Source organism: Anarrhichthys ocellatus, unplaced genomic scaffold (assembly GCF_004355925.1).
Source record: "Anarrhichthys ocellatus isolate YVR2014 unplaced genomic scaffold, GSC_Weel_1.0 scaffold2, whole genome shotgun sequence".
Classification (NCBI taxonomy): Eukaryota; Metazoa; Chordata; class Actinopteri; order Perciformes; family Anarhichadidae; genus Anarrhichthys; species Anarrhichthys ocellatus.
The window spans coordinates 11,924,749-11,942,323 of NW_022280032.1; the positions used below are offsets into that span (position 1 = coordinate 11,924,749).

The 17,575-nt window shown below is 42.3% G+C and overlaps 3 protein-coding genes across 5 annotated transcripts in view; 1 reads left to right on the plus strand and 2 right to left on the minus strand.

Moving 5' to 3' along the window:
• The first annotated feature begins 749 nt into the window (after positions 1 to 749).
• LOC116396114 (deoxyribodipyrimidine photo-lyase) lies at positions 750 to 6,235 on the plus strand. The gene is given in 11 exon segments (XM_031870529.1): positions 750 to 1,132; positions 2,108 to 2,517; positions 2,520 to 2,689; positions 2,848 to 3,141; positions 3,269 to 3,441; positions 3,682 to 3,766; positions 3,872 to 4,104; positions 4,281 to 4,475; positions 4,589 to 4,814; positions 4,926 to 4,962; positions 4,964 to 6,235. Coding segments are annotated over 11 exon segments (2,529 nt in total). The 5' UTR covers positions 750 to 910; the 3' UTR covers positions 5,448 to 6,235.
• LOC116396106 (glycine cleavage system H protein, mitochondrial-like) lies at positions 6,191 to 8,839 on the minus strand. The gene is made up of 5 exons (XM_031870517.1): positions 8,634 to 8,839; positions 8,328 to 8,422; positions 8,151 to 8,214; positions 7,552 to 7,683; positions 6,191 to 6,755 (listed from the first exon to the last, which is right to left on the minus strand). The coding sequence occupies exons 1-5, from the start codon at positions 8,806 to 8,808 to the stop codon at positions 6,658 to 6,660; spliced, it is 564 nt and encodes a 187-aa protein (XP_031726377.1). The 5' UTR covers positions 8,809 to 8,839; the 3' UTR covers positions 6,191 to 6,657.
• Positions 8,840 to 10,250: 1,411 nt separating this feature from the next.
• fam107b (family with sequence similarity 107 member B) overlaps positions 10,251 to 17,575 on the minus strand; it is a 17,163-nt gene continuing 9,838 nt past the window's right edge. For 2 of the 3 annotated variants that reach the window (XM_031865474.1, XM_031865466.1), the window contains exons 2-4: positions 14,685 to 14,856; positions 11,862 to 12,018; positions 10,251 to 11,666 (exon numbers count right to left, since the gene is read on the minus strand). In XM_031865474.1, the coding sequence (XP_031721334.1) occupies positions 11,547 to 11,666; positions 11,862 to 12,018; positions 14,685 to 14,812 (405 nt within the window). In that variant the 5' untranslated portion in view covers positions 14,813 to 14,856 and the 3' untranslated portion in view covers positions 10,251 to 11,546. Of the gene's footprint in view, positions 11,667 to 11,861; positions 12,019 to 14,684; positions 14,857 to 15,646; positions 17,569 to 17,575 lie in introns of those variants that run through there. The other variant, XM_031865458.1, reaches the window with a different exon arrangement.

The following is a 17,575-nucleotide window of genomic DNA, read 5'->3' on the forward strand; positions in this document are numbered from 1 at the left end:
AAAATACAGCTTTGATTAATTTCAGTATAACTGGAGCTTATCAACTATACAAAGCACTATAGTGTTTGGTCCACATATGTCATATATTATTGTTCCCTGCTACGTACATTCACAAGCTTATGCATGGTCTCATTAAAGAAATCAATTACTTAGCAACTCCTCTACAGCTTGAATACGGACCATGATTAAACATTCACTGCGGGGTACACTGTCTCCTGGCTTTGTTTATCAGTCTCACATCACAGGGTGAACTTGAAAAGGACCACATTCCTGTCAAGATGAAGGCTATGCAAAAAATATAGAATGATTATCTTAAGGGAGATGACCCCCCCCCCCTTCATTTTCACATCAATAGAAATTACCAAAAGGTCTTTATTTGATTGGCTTTAGCTTGTGTGGGCCCTTGTCATGGCACATGTGAGTTGAAGCGTAGATTACCATGTCAGTGTAATCATTACTGTAGATGAAACAGGGAGGAAGAGAGAGAAACCTCTGACAAAAACAGAAATTCCCGGAGCATTTACTATATATTTAACCCTCTCTACCCTAATATCAAATTAAAGAAATATAAACAAGGGAATCCCAAACGTTACTCTGATGCTGTGATAAAAACAGCCAGGCACCCATGGGTTTCACTGTCTTCCCCCCATAACTCTTATTTTTTAGACTGGTACACCCCCTACAGGTGAGATTAATCCATTACAAACCTTTAACTTTGCAGGTTACAAAACACTAACACGCGGCTTGTGTAACTCTGGCATCAGCTGTTTGATAAGATAACCAGTACTGAAGAGTAGGTTCAGGACGTGGGGCGCATTGTGTGGTAAATATTTGTTTAAACTATGCAGTAGATGATTATTCACAGACGTTTTACAGCATTTTATTGCTACAATTTACCTTACATTAGAAGATGCCTCCTTCAGCAGCTGATAGTAAAGTGTTAGTGTGGAAGACGTTAAGGGAAGTGCTGGTGGGTCGAGAGGATCCAGAGGGATTCTTTGCGACTAGTATGTCCGCTCTGGGGCACCAGGAGACCCGCTCACAGTTCCTGTCCCTCATCCAGCCTCTGTCCACGGCCAACGGACCCCTGCACTCCACCCTGACCTCCATCTACAGGGAATACTTCTCCAAGGTCAGTGTTTGTTAAGTATATACGAATATAAGTAACGTTATTACTATCAGGTTGTAATGTTAGCGTTTTAAGATAAGAATACGTGTCAAGGACATGAATAGCTGACTCTTGGCTGAGCTAACATGTCTTCACCAGACACTTCTTCACTGCAGCTACTTGTCTCCTATGGGCTGTGCTCGCTTACCTGCTCTTTAGTGATGGTAGATAGCGTTAAAGTTAGCGTGTGTCAGCTTAGAACCTGCGGTGGGAGCAGCTCCTCCCTAATAGCAACGTGAGTTTACAACCAAGAAGTATTCTTACAATATCTTTAAAAAAAAAAAAAATCCCAATAATTAATGTCACTAATCAATTATCAACTGCACACCCAGGTCTTTGACTGGGTTATACGTCTGCTGCTCATCAGAGTTCTGATAAGAATTAATTGTCACAAAAGCAAACAAATCAATTAGTAGATATTAGTTTGTTAATGATAAGTGCTAACCCTAATGGCAAAGATGTACGGTGTTCCGCTCTTACAGGTGGAACAAAGCTAATATAGTCAGAGATGTCCACCAAACACTGTCCTGAGAAGGAGTCTAGTCAGCTTAAATAATAGAAAACACCTCAGTATGAGGAGTACGTAGGACTTTAAGTTGACAGCAACCTTGATAGTCTATAGTAAAGTCTGAATCAAAACTTGGTTATATGACACTTCCACAATCATACATAGTACAGCGTTTAGTGACATTCTTTTGTGCCTTGCTCCTGAAAGTAATAAACAAATAGAAGAAAAATTGCATAGTTTTTGCAAAACACCAACCCTGGTGTTTGATCGTATACGCTACACAGGTCATAACTACAACAACTTGCTTTCTCGCTCTTGTTATGCTTTTTACTATTTTCAAATGTTTCAAATATTATACATACACTTTCCCATTTCCACCCCAATGACTATATGCAGTTGTTTTATCAATAATTGTCCTAATTCAATTGTAGAGTGAAGATGATGAACTGGAACTTACACTGGCACTCTCTCTACTGGAAATGAAAGATCAGCAGCTGTCGACCCCCAGCCAAGAGTCCCGACCTCAGCAACCTGGAGACAGACCTAATCAACTGACATGTGAACCACAGGGAAGCAAACACACGAAGCTAGCAGATGTAGTTGTCAGGAGAAAAAACAACTTACCACAAACTGGACCCTGGTTCAAGGTGAACCCACCACAGACAAACCAAGAAACAGAGCTTCAGAAAAGCACCCATGTTGACAAATATGAAAAGGAGACACCAGGAACAAGTCGGAGCAAGTCTGGCTCAATTTCCAAGCAAGACACGGTTGAAGAAAGTGACAAAATGATGGACGAGGGTGATTTGAATCCATCAGGGAAACCAAAACCCAAAAAGAACAGGCGTCAGCTCTGCCACCGGTTCTGCTGTGGTTCAGGAGGGACCTGCGACTTTGGGACAACCCTGCTCTCACTGGCTCGTTGGAGGTTGGGGCACCTGTCATCCCTGTCTTCATCTGGAGCCCTGAGGAGGAGGAGGGACCTGGGATCACAGTGGCTATGGGGGGAGCTTGTACGTTCACAGAGAAAATAGTGATTATTGGCAATCTTTGTCAAAGCACAATGCATCACTGCTCTTTGTGGTGGCTGCGCTCGCCATATAACTTCACAAAGAGAACTAAAGCTTAGTCTCCTGACTGTTGTCCAATCACACCTTTTCTTACTCAACAGGTAAATACTGGCTTCATCAAGCTTTGTCTTGTTTCTCTTCATCTCTGGAGAGCATTGGCAGCCATCTTGTGTTTTTCGAGGCAAATGGATCTTCTCTGCATAGCCTTAAGGAGCTCGTAAAGGAGACCGGGGCGAGAACCGTCGTGGCTAACGCCGTCTATGAGCCTTGGCTGAAGGAGAGGGATGATGTGGTGGTGTCGGCCCTTCAGAAAGATGGTGTTGATTGCAGGATGTTCCACTCGTACTGTCTTAGAGATCCTTACTCTGTCAGCACGGAGGGTGTCGGACTCAGAGGTTAGTCTCAACTAAATTAATTTGGTGTTTGCTTAAATATTTGTGGTAAATATCAAAGCTTAAAATATGTATACTATTGGAAAGAAGTTCATTTGGTGGTGGACTGTTTTTTCTTCTCTTGATTTAGGAATAGGTTCAGTGTCTCACTTCATGAACTGCTGTAGACAGAACCCAGGGTCTGCGTTGGGGCCCCCCCTGGACCCTCCTGCATCTCTCCCCACACCTGCCCACTGGCCTCAGGGTGTCTCTTTGGGCACGCTAGGCCTGGCATGCATGCCCCGCAGGAAGGATGGCACAACGGTCAGTAACCACAGCAGAGCAGCCCTGCAGGGCCGAGCTGTATCCCAGTGTACATTAAGATTAGGTCATAAATGGGTGCATGGCTGCATTTCATCCCCTCTTTCTCTCCCCTGCCTTTCCTGTCACTCTTCAAGTTATCACTATCCAATGAAGCAGAAATATTGGAAAATATCTCAGAAAAGAAGATTAGGTTAGTTCATGAAGTCCTCAATGTATTTCTTTGTTCATTTTGGCATTCAGATTGACTGGGCAGCTAACATCCGTAAATCTTGGGATTTCAGCGAGGAAGGAGCATGTGCCCGGCTAGAGGCCTTTCTGAATGATGGTGAGACACCTTGCTTGTACTTTGTAAACGTATCTGTGTTTGGAGGAATGTTAATAAGTGTGACATTGATCTTACAGTATCATATGACTGTTCCATCTATCCAAGGTGTGTATCGATATGAAAAAGAGTCCAGCAGGGCAGATGCCCCAAATACCAGCTGTCTGTCTCCGTACCTTGACTTTGGTCAGCTCAGCCCACGCTGGCTGTTGTGGGACGCCAAAGGGTCATGCTGTCGACCCCCAAAGTTTCAACGCAAACTGGCGTGGAGAGATCTGGCTTACTGGCAGCTGACATTGTTTCCTGACCTCCCATGGGAATCCCTCAGACTTCCATACAAGGTAGAAATTGGCCACGGACATGTTGATGACACATTAATAACATGTACTGAAAGTGTTACTCATAAATACAAAGTTAAGTTGAACTACCCTTCACTTCTTTCATTACTAAAAGCCTATATCACATAATGAAGAACTGTTTTTATGACGAAGCATTATTCATCCACTGGTATTTGCAGGCTCTGCGATGGAGCAGTGGTCGCGGCCACCTGAAGGCCTGGCAGCGAGGGCGAACAGGCTACCCTCTGGTGGACGCAGCCATGAGGCAGCTGTGGGTGACGGGCTGGATGAACAACTACATGAGGCATGTGGTGGCGTCTTTTCTGATCGCATATCTCTATCTGCCCTGGCAAGAAGGTTATCGCTGGTTCCAGGTGAGACGTGCATGTATAAAAAGGCACAAAATGCACTCGCATAGATATCACAAAGCAGCAACACATAGTACAATACTACTTACTGACTGTGTCCAACATTTACATGTGTTTAGGACACCTTAGTGGATGCTGATGTTGCCATAGATGCTATGATGTGGCAGAATGGGGGCATGTGTGGTCTGGATCACTGGAACTTTGTCATGCACCCCGTCGATGCAGCAATGACCTGTGACCCCTACGGCAGCTATGTTAGGAAATGGTGTCCTGAACTTGCAGATCTGCCCGATGAGCTTATTCACAAACCCTGGAAATGTCCCGCATCCATGCTTCGACGTGGAGGTGAGGGAACGATCATGCTCAGTCTCAAGAAATGTTGGTTTCGTAACACACTACCTACAGTTCCACACCGTAACATATAAATCTCCTTTCCCTGCCATCCTCACTGCTTAGGTGTGGTCTTTGGCCAGACATATGCTGAGCGAATAGTGGAGGAGTCATTCCCTGCAAGATGTAGCTCTGGCGCGAAAAGAGTTTGGACAGTACGTGGACAAGCGTTCAGGCTGCGACTTGGTGCCTCTGCCCCCACGCCTCGTCTCTCAGGCTCTGGGCTTATCGCACAGGGATGGCGGTGTGGTAACAGAAGGGAAGCAGTTCTTGTTGCCCGTTATCACCCGCATGGAATTCAAACACCAGCAGGAAGATCCAGATGCCGCCTCAAACCCCTACAATGCTGTTCTAAAAGGATACGTGAGCCGCAAGAGGGATGAGACCATTGCCTTCCTTAATGAGAGAGACTTCACTGCCTGTGTGTTGTACGAGGGAGTTCAGAGAAAGGAGAGGCTGGAGAGCGATCATCGCAGAATCGAGGGACTCCCTCAGCTTCCTGCTCCTCGGGGCAGAGCCAGACGAACTCCAACAGCCAAGGACAGGTTTTCTGTGGTACCCGGTGGGGCGGTCTCCTCAGTCAGGTGATCCATAGGTCCAGAAGGAAAGTTTACAGGTTCTAAGTGACCAGACAGTTGCTTGCTATAAAATGCACAAGTACAAAATGTTACAGAACAATAGTCTTTAAATGCAAAGATGAGGAAAAAAAAACAATTCTACACTGGACTCTAGACTTTGGATAGAGTGAGGAAAGTATGTTGAGACAAAGAGGATTGCAGAATGCTCATTCAAAACATTTTGTACATTTAGTGTTCTGCAAATTCACACAAATCTGAGGAATGTTGCACAAAAATATACATTACGCCTTTGAGTCGTACGAGGGGGAAAAAGGCATTTGTATCATCTCAGCAGGTCTTTTTTTATTAGGTCTATTTGCGTTTACAATCTCATGTAAACCGCATCAAGAAAATGTATATTTAGTTGTCAGTGTTTGTGTCAAAAAAAAAAGAATTTTGGTTCAGGGGCTACCTTTTATATATAGCTGTATATTGGGGGATTACTTTTGGTTGGAAATATGTAGGTGTGGATATAATGGGCGAGTTTACTCAAACTTTTGAATGTTGCAAATGATTAAATATACTAATATAATTCATATTGTGCAACACTCTGGCAGTGTCAAGCATATTACCTGTTCAATAGCTGTGTAATGTCAAAGATCTTGCGTAGTCACATGAGTGACACTACATTACAAGCAGTATTTTTTTTAACTGTCCACTTTTATAATATGAAGTCTAGACTTTGGGATTCAATAAAAATGACAGAAAACACAATGTCTCAGGAAATGTTTATTTTCTAATTTTAAAAAGGTCCAAAGTCTACAATTTAGCCATCACACATGCAGAGCAGACCAACATTATTATTGATACCATAAAGACCAAAGTGCTGACAATGTCCTACAACAGAGATTCAAGTTTTCCTTTGAATGAAATGTATGGAAACTGCTCTATTGACCGAGTCTCAGTCGCTTCCGTTTGGGGACTTGAGACTGCAAAAACTCAACACAAGATGTTTAGTCAGTACAGATTCACAGGTCCCCTAAAGTCAGTCTTTAACAGTAGATAAAGGATTCCTAATATTCACAGCTTTACAACACTGACAGGTCAGCCTTCTGGAGCTCCACTGGTGGATGCTAAGCATAGCGTTGTAGCTGACACAGGCACAACTTGTGGATCTTCCTGCCAGTAGTGTTTGAAAAGGAGAAGGGGCGTGTAGCACTTATTAGTGTAGAGGTGTTAGGTTAGTCCTCAATGGAGCAGATGTATCTCTCATAGGCTGCTTCATCCATTAGAGCATCGAGCTCTGCAGGGTTGCCAATGGTCATCTTCATCAGCCAACCTATGTTGAATAGGTTATGTCAGGTTATGCTGGGATTTTAGGACCCTTTTTGCGTACTCAAGCCCATTCAGCACAAGTCAAATGTTTTTATCTCTGCCAACATCTTTTCCAGGCAGTCAAAGACTTATTTTGCTCATTACAGTATGGAGATTGAATTACAGTGAAGAATGTTTGAATAAACTTACATTTTCAATGCACAGAAAAGCAGTTATGGGTGAACTTAAAATTCTGCAGGGCATTGTCATGCAGTGATAATGTAATTCTGACATGTTCTGTGTGATGGATAACTATATCAACCGAGCTGCAAGCTGCAAGTGGAGTAGTAATTGAAGTACTAGAGAAGGGGCTAAAACATGAAGTAAAGGATAAAGATGGTTCACACTTGAAAGATAAAACATGCTATTAAAAGGTTAATTTTTACAAACAAAATAACAGATTGAACAAAGTATGAGATATCAATTTCCAAAACAGGCTTCATCTCGTAATCCACAGTGGCTGCCTTCTATGTTATGTTGCATTACTGCCATCTACTGTCCAAACAATAAGAAAGTAGCGCATAAACTTCTTCCCAGTGTACCGACTCTAAACACTGAACAAATATATTTAACACCAATCTGCAGTGATATTTTTTATAAGGTAAACAAAGACTAGCGTCAATTAAAAACCACACAAATGACCGTAGGACTCCAGAGTGTTAACATAGACAAACATCATACTTGCTCTTGTTTAAGCTTTAACGAGAGAGGCTAAAGTATACTACATAAACTCGACTACGTGTTGGTATGGATGCGCTTACCATCTTCGTAGCAAGATTTGTTCACCAGACCGGGATTGTCTGCCAGTAGTGCATTAACCTCTACAACTTCTCCAGTCAAAGGGGAATAAAGCTCACTGGCAGCCTTCACACTTTCCAGAGCTCCAAACTCATCTGTGACAGTAGAGGTTAGAAACAAGTGCATTTATTATACAAGTTAGGTCCTTTCACAACAGCACAGAAAGCAAAGGGCAAATATTGCTGCTATGTTGACATTAACTAAGGTCGATGTTTTGTGGGATGGTGACTATTCATGCGTTTGTCCAAACAAGCTACATTCATGTTACTACTAAAAGATTTATTTTTTAAATCATGGATGGAAAGTAGCCAAACAATTGCTTCTCAACACAACAGCATCTGAGGGAAAAATTATGTATCTCTCTATTTAAAATGCAAAATCATGTAAAATCATAATCATTTAGATGTCTCTGCTTTGAAAGGCATGTTGGAAAAACTGCACGCTAAAAATATTGGGCATTTTTCCGACAGATTATCTTAAACAATCAGGTTTTATTCCTTCATAAACAGTATTTTACACGTGTGTACTGTTAGCCTGAGCCCCACTGCCCTCAACTTCATACCTTGCTGAGCCAGCTGTGTTCCCACCTCTGGTAGTCCACAGTAAACTACATCTCCCAGAGCCTCCTGCAAGCGGCAGAAAGCAAGGTCAAAGACTGTAGCAAAAGTATTTAGTAACGAGTAACCTACAGGTGTGTGCGTGAGCGTGTCTGTTTGGGTACACGCACGAGAGAACTTACTTGCGCAAACTTGCTGATCCCGACAGTCCCGACAGTCCCGACAGCTCCGTCTTCTTCTACTCGGATCCATTCGTGCTTGTCTGTGAATTTAAGTGCTGCAAGATAACACAACAGACTCAGACCACAACGTGCCTCCCACTGGACGAGTGTGTAGTATTTTGTAATGTATGACAACCAGAATAAACACAGACAGACATGAAGCAGCGTCTTGAGCTCACGTGTCCTTTTCTCTAGCTAATGTTACCCTCTAGCAACCAAAAATGTTAGCTAACATGCTACAATAAAACACACCCACGGGGGGAATACCTGCTGTTAATCGACAAGAAGTGGCTAGTGTTCTTCCAAAGTAAGGTTGAGATGCCAGCCGCAGCGGTGAAAGTGTTGCCGGGCGGGTAAGTAAAGGCAAAACCGTGAAAAAGTTGGAAGACAGGGAGCGGAATAGCCCACAGGCGGCCATCTTTGTCGCGTACTGATGAGTCATGAGAGCGTCGAATTCTTCTTCGTGGATCTGCACGCCGCCGAGCTTCTTCTTCTTTCAGGTTAATCAGCAGCTGGCGCGCGTAAAGTTGCATTGCAGGCACCTTGTGGAGTTAGTTAACTCCTACAGTGTCCGGTTTGTCATATTAATACCTCATCGTCCTGACTGCTCTCCCAAACATCCTGTGCCTTGTCCTTTATCTACACACTCCAGTTTGCTGTTTAATCATGGTAGTACATGGCATCACAGTGTTCACAAAGAAGTCACATCCCTTTGGGTTCTGTTTTACTCATGAATGTATTACTACTCTAATTTTACCCATTATAATCTGGAGTCAAACTATACTCCTAAGAACCAAAATGTCAAAACTGTCTCTAAATTCTTTCCACACAATATTAAATTAATTTAGCTAATAAGAACATTGCTCGTCTTATTTCCCCATGTCTCCCCCTCACATTTCAACTTCATTTCTTCTTGACAATTGATTTACTATATGACCCAAATGTCTCCTTCTTTTCAACAAAGCACCGTCATCTGCAAATTATGATCTTCTCATGTCTGATGATACATTTTCAAAAATATATAATCTATCCTAATTAAGAATAGTATAGGACTTATGTCACTCCTCTGAGGTGTCCCATTTTCTACCTCATACGGATTGGATATTTCAGTTACTTTTACCTGGATAGTTCACTCATTGAAAAAGTCCCAATTAAAAACTTTTCCTCCAGTTCCCATGAAGTGTAATTTAATCAGAAGCCTCTCCTTCCATAACATATTATAAATCTTTCCCACATCAAAAAATGCCGCAGCTACTATTTTTTATTATTATACAATACTTATAATGAATTAAATCCTTCTGCACTTATGTTTTAATACAATAAAGCATATTTCATCTTTGGTAAGTGCCCTTTTTAACTGGATGAATGTTTATTTTACATAAGACTGGATAATTGTCACTACCTACGGCTCCGTATTGGTTTATTTTCTAGTCACATATTGGAGGAACGTTATTTGAAACCAATGTAAGATCGAACACAGACTCCTTTCATGTATTGCCATCTTATCTTGTTTTACTACAACCATTTAAGCACACTGAATTCCTCTCATCTAACAAATCTCCTATTACCTGACCATTGTCATCAGTTTTCTCACTCCCCCTCAACGTGTCATGTGCACTGAAGTCCCCACACCACACAATGCCTGCCCTACTTTGCTACTCAACAACCAACCCTGTTGTTCCAAATACTATTCATCTCGACATTTGACTGTTGCAGTCTGTGAGCAAAACCAACATCATCTTCCGTCTAAATATCACAGCAATACGCTGTTTATAGGCGTACCGCTTTGCTGATACTTTTGGATCAGGTTCCATTTAGAAAACAAAGACAGCCATTAGTTAGATAACAAATCCGCAGACTCCAGAATAAAATTAAAAATGAACATGAGTGTTAAAACCATGTTTATTTGAAAGAAGATTCCGAGGAAGAACACAGGGTTATGTCGTCATAAATCTGCTTCTTCCCATTAGAATAATAACTATCATCCCTTGGAGACCCACACATTGTTTTGCAGTTAATGGCCACTTTTATTCAGATTCATTGACTTCAAATATCTGTCTGCACATCTATGGCTCCATTGTTTATAAAAACAAAATACTGCAGTGATTAAGTTCCAGGACTCTTATCAGAGTTGTTTCAGGAGCCAGAAGAAGAGATCCCAAGAACTACTGATTAATTATATCTTTTTGTGACCGGTGGCCTACATGTGTACATGTCCCATCAAGTCCTTTACTCATAAAATCACACAAAGACTGATCAGACAGGATTCAAGGCTTATTCTTATAGACCACCCTAACAAGAACTTAAATTATTTATTAAGTAACACTTTTATTTATACAAAACAACAGAATATATAAAGAAAAGGTCACTCTCATGCCTGGGAGTTCTACTATTGCTCAAAATTGCATTAGCTGAGGAAATGGCATGTTTGGAATAAAAAATAAAAACAATATAGCAAACGCGAGTGTTCCACACAACCATACACTCCCTTTGTCCTGTTCTGGCTTCATAAACTATGCTGTAAAACAAACTAAAATACAGAAAGACTAAAAGTGTCCTCCCCTATACCTGGGCTAAAAGCTACAAACATAAATAACAAAAGCACATTTGTTTGGCTTTTACATTACACAGCTTCAAGAGTCCATCCAGTGTCCACTTTTCCTTATTTGATTCTGAAGATGAGAACAAAAACAACAACAACAACGGTAACAACATTGATAACAGTAAAGAGAAACGACAGCTTGCTGTGGAGAGAGGAGTGAAAACAGAGGGGATGAAAACTCCTGTGTGTCTGTGTGTGTGTGTTTGTTTTCTCCATCAGAGCTCATTGGAAGCTTGTTCACCCTCATTGGAAGGCGTTTAGCATGAAACATGTCTGTGTTAGGTCCCTCCTGCAGGGGGTGCTCTGTGCTGCTGAATGGGTGCGAGGAGCAGAGGTGAGTACTGGCGGTCCATGGCAAGCAGAGGGGGGTCTTTAGTCTGTAAAGTCTCTCCTCACTGCGGGAAGGAACAGCTAGGTTGGGAAAGCCAGGAAGTGCATCTTGGACCGCGGTTAGGTCACCGCCGTGCACCAGACAACACTCTCTCTCTCCTTTGTACACACACACACACACTCTCCTGAAGTCTTCGTGTTCTCAAACACGCGCACAATCAGCCAGACCTAGACACCCCGGCTGGTTTTTAGGTGGTCCGTTCTTCCCCGTCAGCCTCCTGCTTGGTTCTGCGCAGGTTGCTCTTCATTTTCACAAACTCAGGGGTGTTCTCCTGTTCGTCCTCATTTTTCTGTTGCTCCAGCTCCAGCTGTAAAACCACACAGACATCGGCAAATTCAGATGAAACTAATTATAGAGGTGATAATCTGTTGATGCATCTTGTTTCAGCTTGCAAGGTCCAGTCAGAAACTTTAATCCTGTTTTTTGCTTGTGATCATATACAGTAGCAATGTGCATCCATCTAAGTGACTGTTCATATTTATGTATGCTTTCAATCATTTACCTGCTCTAGTTTCTGTTGTCTTTTCATGAGCTCTATCTCCAGGTCGCTCCTCTTCGTGTGGGCCTCCTGCTCCTCCTTCTGAGCCTTGAGAACTTGCTCCCTCTTTCTCTTCTCCAGAACCTTCTGGAGCTCAGGTTTGTTCTGAGGAGCCAGACCCCTGTGCAGAATCAGCGAGACAGCATGTTCAGTGGGAGATTAGCATTCACATTCATGGGTAACACATGACGACCATGACCTCATTCTAGTTTGACGTGCAGATCTGCATTTGATTTTCTGGATCAAACTGTCAGTTTTGAAAAAGTTTTGATTCGGACCCCAATCTCAGATTGTTCCACATGTCTGTGTATGTGGTGGTAGGCAGCATTTGACTGACTTTGGAAAAGAGGGTTAAAACCAAGAGCCCTTTCTTATTGTCTTTCCCTATTCTAAGTACCAAAACAATCCCAATGTATCAACCCATATCTTAAACTATCCCACGTGGAACTGTTCCTCACATGGAAGTTGTCTTGGGGTGATAAATCAGTGGCACACCAGACAGATTGTTGCACAACTGCCTGGGTTTGTGCAGCAACATTCAAAAAAGGGACATCTTAATAAAGTATCCTTGAGAAGAATAGCAAAAAATACCGAATGTTATGTAATGCCACAAAATCCTCCAAATTACGAGAGAGAAGAGTGGGGGCTGAGGATGAGGCTTGGGAGAAGGGTTACTTAAGACAGAGGGGAACAGAGATGGGCTGGTGTCAGCTAGAAAAGGCTGAAGCCAGTAAACAGCAAAGTCCACAAAGGATTAGGGAGGCACAATAAAGTGCCACACACGAGAAAAAATAAATCAAGAGCAGAAAAAGGACCGAGGCTATCCGTCGGTCAAAAACAACATGCTGCAGCCCTTGACTACTTGATTAATTCAATTTAATACCATATTATCCAGATTACTTTCCTCGTAGTTAATCATTTTCCGTTCGTCATGAAAGCTTGACTCTGCACAGGCTGCATCTGTTCGTCAAAGAAAACACAGCCTGCTTACCTGACTGCAGTTCGGCAACAACAATGTCTTAATTAAATGCATTATTAAATCCTGAAGATTGCATAACTGGGTCCACGGTGGTCCAGGAAGGAGTGGGAGTTAATTTACAACAAGGCCCTACTTTATTTCAAGTCACGGCTGCAGTTAAATGCCCTGTTTTTTTCCTCACAGTGAGGGTTCTGTGAAAGCACTTGACGTGCTGAAGCAGAGCAGAGGGTAAAAGACGCGATTGAGTCGGGCTGTTTTCGAGCACCACGCGCAGAAAGGGAGCAGGGTTAAGGTCAACGAAGGCACTAATACGGGCTATAAAGATGCTTACTCCACTCTCCTTTCACAGTAGGCATCGTTTACATAATCACCGACCCTCCTATCCGTGACCCCCCCTCCCATGAGTGCATACCCTCTAGCAGACTAGGAAGAATGTGTGTTCAATATCTCACACATCAATATCTCCATCTGCTCAAATGCTTCCCCAGTCTTGGTGGCTGAAGTTCTGAAATTCCTCTGTAAATACGTCATATGTGTGTGTGTGTGTGTGTGTGTGAGAAGAGTCATCACAGCTAAGGTAGCAAAGGCAGAGAAAGGCCCTCAGCTAGGAATGTTTTGTAATCTTGATTACATAACACATTTTTTTTCCCTCTTCATGCAGCCAATCCATCCATCCATGCATCCATCCACCCTCCCCACTCTCATCAGCGTGACTAATCCACTATGCATGCAGACAAGCTTTCCATACTTTCAGTACACGATAGAATGCCCAAACATAACAAGTATATCCCCCCCCAAAAGCCCACTAGATTTATCTCACGGACCTGTGACACTGCAGGACATTCTCCATCTAGACGACTACAAACAATATTCTGCAGCATTTGGAACTGAATTTTTCTCTAATATTTTTTTTTGTTGGAATTACATTTCTTGTATGGCCTCCCTATCCTGGCCTCTTCCCATTGTTCATCAATGCCTCCATCACTACAAAAGCACCTCACTGTTCGACCTGTTTAGGACCGAGCATCACTGCTGCTGTGATGTAACAGCTGTCAACAGCATGTGTGTTTACGTAGCTATTTATAGCTCAGGCACAAAGCTGCCGCCACTGTTTGGTGAGAGAAATTACAAACATTTAGTGTCAAAAGGGTGATCCCAGGTCCCAGTACGCATGTTTACTGATGCATGGATGCTCACATGGACCGCATCAAATCCTGTATTGTATGATCCAGTATTAGTATCAGCAGCCAGACCAGGTTTAACCATCCGTAGATTATATCTGCGTGACCTTTACATAGCCAATTTTTGACACACTAATGCACTTGGAGTTTTATGTAATAGATCACTGTGAAAGTTTTATTTCCTGAGCTTTACATAATACTGCTGCTGCTGCTGCTGGAGGTCGAAGGGACCAGTGAAGTCAACAACAGTGACACACTGCAGAAGTATCAGTACAGTCTGCACGGATACCATCAGACCAATTAGAAGAAAGTAGCATGGCGACTGGAATAACTCATCTTCCATTAGTAAGTAAATTATCCTGGATCTGGACACTGTATTGTTTCCCACTGTCTAACCCATTCTGAATAGGGGCACACTTGACATTGATGTTGTATTTTACCACCCAATAAATGCATAAACCATGAAATAAACACTGATCTGAGTTTGTTCATGTGCTATAAACCGTGGTAAAACCTCCGGTTGCTAATTGTAAAATATGAATCCCTTCCTTAAAAGTAACCTGTGCATGTTCGCCAGGCAACACAAAGGGAGAAAGGTGTTGAAGGTGTATTTTTCTGTCTCCTGACCTCTTCTGGTTCATGAGCAACTCTCGGTGCAGGTCCTGGTGATTACGGGAGGTCTTGACTGGGTTGATCAGCTTTTTAGGTTTGATGAGCTCATCACAGTCTCCGTTCAGGTAGTCGGGCTCCGCCATGACACTCCTCCCTGGTGACAGCGATAGACCAGGGTCACACGGATCTGAATCGACAGAGACAAGTAAAGATACTTTAAATTTGACCACTATGTCACAAAGACATGAATGCAACAAATGCATCGGTGACAGAAGTCTCCAAATCTGTGTTTTTCATTTTCAGTGGCCTATGAATTCTCCTTTCAACCTGTGATATGAGCATCTGCCTGATCCTCCGTCACCAGCTCAGAGTTTTTGAATCGTCTCTATAGTGATAGAAGGACTCAGCGCTGGAATTACATAATTGTTCCCACAGAGTGAAGAGGAACATTTTGTTCCCATTTACAATGAAGAAATGAATCAGAACAGTGCTATCAATATCTTACAGGCACATAGGTATGTACATATTTCAATACACACCAAAAGGTTCAATCCATTGTTCAGTATTTTCTTCAATTAATAGAAATTGAACCAGATCATGTGTGCAGATCTACTATCTCCGAACCAAAGGGTCACCCATCAGGTCATTATAAAGCTGAGAAATAACTGCGATACAGCAAGTTGCCTCATATTTATCCCAGGCTACATACAATAACACAACAGTAGGAAACTTTTAGAGAAGCTAAGTGCCACTGTTCCCCACACTGCTTATCTCAATGAACATAATCCAATTTGCATCTGTTCGATGGCTAAATAAACACTTTAACAGATACGAATAAGTTTTGATCTAACCAACTGAATTGAGAACAGAATAATATTTGACAAAAAAATAAATAAATTAAAAAAAAAAAAAAAAAAAAAAAAAAGAGTTTAAAAACACACAAAAAGTGTACAAAATTCAATCTTGGCTTAACTCACCCTGCAGATGAGGAAAGACGGAGTATCTGAACATTGTCGTCATCGCTGCTATTTTAATCCTGAATGTATTTTCCAGAAAAAAGCTATTAAAACTCGCTGTCCTGTTTATCAGTCTGTTGCAGAGCCTCACACAGGAGAGGTGCTTTGTCCTGCACAGCTGTCTGCTACTGAGCTGGTTTGAGATCGAAGTCGGTTTTATAGCTACGCTCACACTGCTGCCCCCCCCCCTCCCCTCTCTCTGCCTCACCTACTCCCTCCCACTCACTTTCAACATACATCACGAGGCAAAGAAGAGTTTATAACCAATTTCTGAATATCCTTGCTCGTAAATAACTTAACATTTTTATCTTGTGGGTAATATAGTCCCAAATAGAAGAGTAGAGGAGTAAACTGGTATACATCGTACACAAAATCATTTGAGATTAGATTGCAAAGTCACATGCATTTCTTCTCCCACAGTCTGAGGAATGACTCAGATTTATAAACAATCATGTTCTCAAATGCCCGTGAGTGAGTCTCTCGTGTCAGCGACTGATGAAGACTGAAAACATGGAGGGAAGTTTTGGGATCAGAGCGGGCCAATCATATTCATCAGTGGTGCCAAAGACGCATTTTACTGCACGTGCTAGATACAGAGGTGGGGGTGGGGGGGGGAGTGTGTCCTCAGAATGAAAACATACATGCAGAGGATTGGTGTAATGAGTTAAAGACACCACAAGAGGTCGACATTCTTGCATTCCAGAAACTAAACCATGTCAGTTACATAACAAAGAAGCCTAAGATAAACATGGTTTGTGGCGGCACACTGCTGAACAAAGGGGGAGAAATACCTCATAATAATACTCTTGATGGATATAGCGAATATGTTGACATACATAATTACTGCTTTTTCCAGTTGGTTATCATCTACAGTCACAGGGATAGGTAATCCCTTCTAATCTCAGATTATTCATATTTCATACTAACCCATGTGGGCAACACGAATCTTAAAATGTACATAGTCAATTCATGAAACAATCATCTTAAGTATCACAAGTTTACGGTCCAGTTTGGAAAATAAATATTCATGAATCTGTTTCTAGAACTAAGAGATTGTAACAGTTTGGTGAGATATTTTCACCTACACGCTACATCACAGGCCAGAATGTTGTTGCCAGACACGGCGTATTTTGTGACACAGGTATACAACGGTGACAGTGTTTGTACACGAGATGGCAGAGGTGGGCAGAACAGTGTTTGGCTGTAACCGAGGGCTGCGTGTAAGCACACAGGTGCCGTGTACATCAAAGGCGGTTTCTGTTAAAGCCGGGAATAGTTGGTGGGGGGGGGGTAGAGGAACTTACAGACTGGCAGTGTTGTCAAAGTGTCCGTTAGCTTAACACATCTGCTCCTACTTCCTCTGTGCCCCAAGGGAGAGGGGAAGTGACATAGGGAGTTCAAAGGGAACCTGCAGCCTCAAATTGGATCCCCGGAGCCCCTTAAATTCTGCTTTACCACTGGTGGTTCTGCATGTTGTCGTGAGTCTCGTTTTACTTAAACGGTATATAGATAACATGTTTCACTCATCAATTGAAAGTCCAACATCTTTAGAGAAATATACAGATAAACGAGATAACATCAGATAAAGACCTGCATTTAATGCATCAAGAGCTCTCCTTCTACAGGTGTCTTATGTGTGGGTTTAAGAACTGCAAAACAGTAAACACATACTTTTTATATTTATGTTATATTGTACACAAAACATATTCTATGGAAGCAACCCTCCAAGCACGTCAGTGGGTGGATACAATTACACAGTTGTAGGGGCAATACTTCCAGGAATCTCATTAAAACAGTTTGTTTATTGGTTGTGGAAACACAGCCTTAGAGCACAGACAACAGGCACACACACACACACACACACACACACACACACACACACACACACAC

Excerpts from the sequence above, each read along its gene's own strand:
- LOC116396106 (XM_031870517.1), bottom strand. The coding sequence starts at position 8,808 with ATGACTCATCAGTACGCGACAAAGATGGCCGCCTGTGGGCTATTCCGC. Across the intron at positions 8,423-8,633 it reads TTCTTGTCGATTAACAGCAG|CACTTAAATTCACAGACAAG; the intron begins GTATTCCCCCCG and ends GTTATCTTGCAG. Across the intron at positions 7,684-8,150 it reads AACACAGCTGGCTCAGCAAG|ATGAGTTTGGAGCTCTGGAA; the intron begins GTATGAAGTTGA and ends CTACTGTCACAG.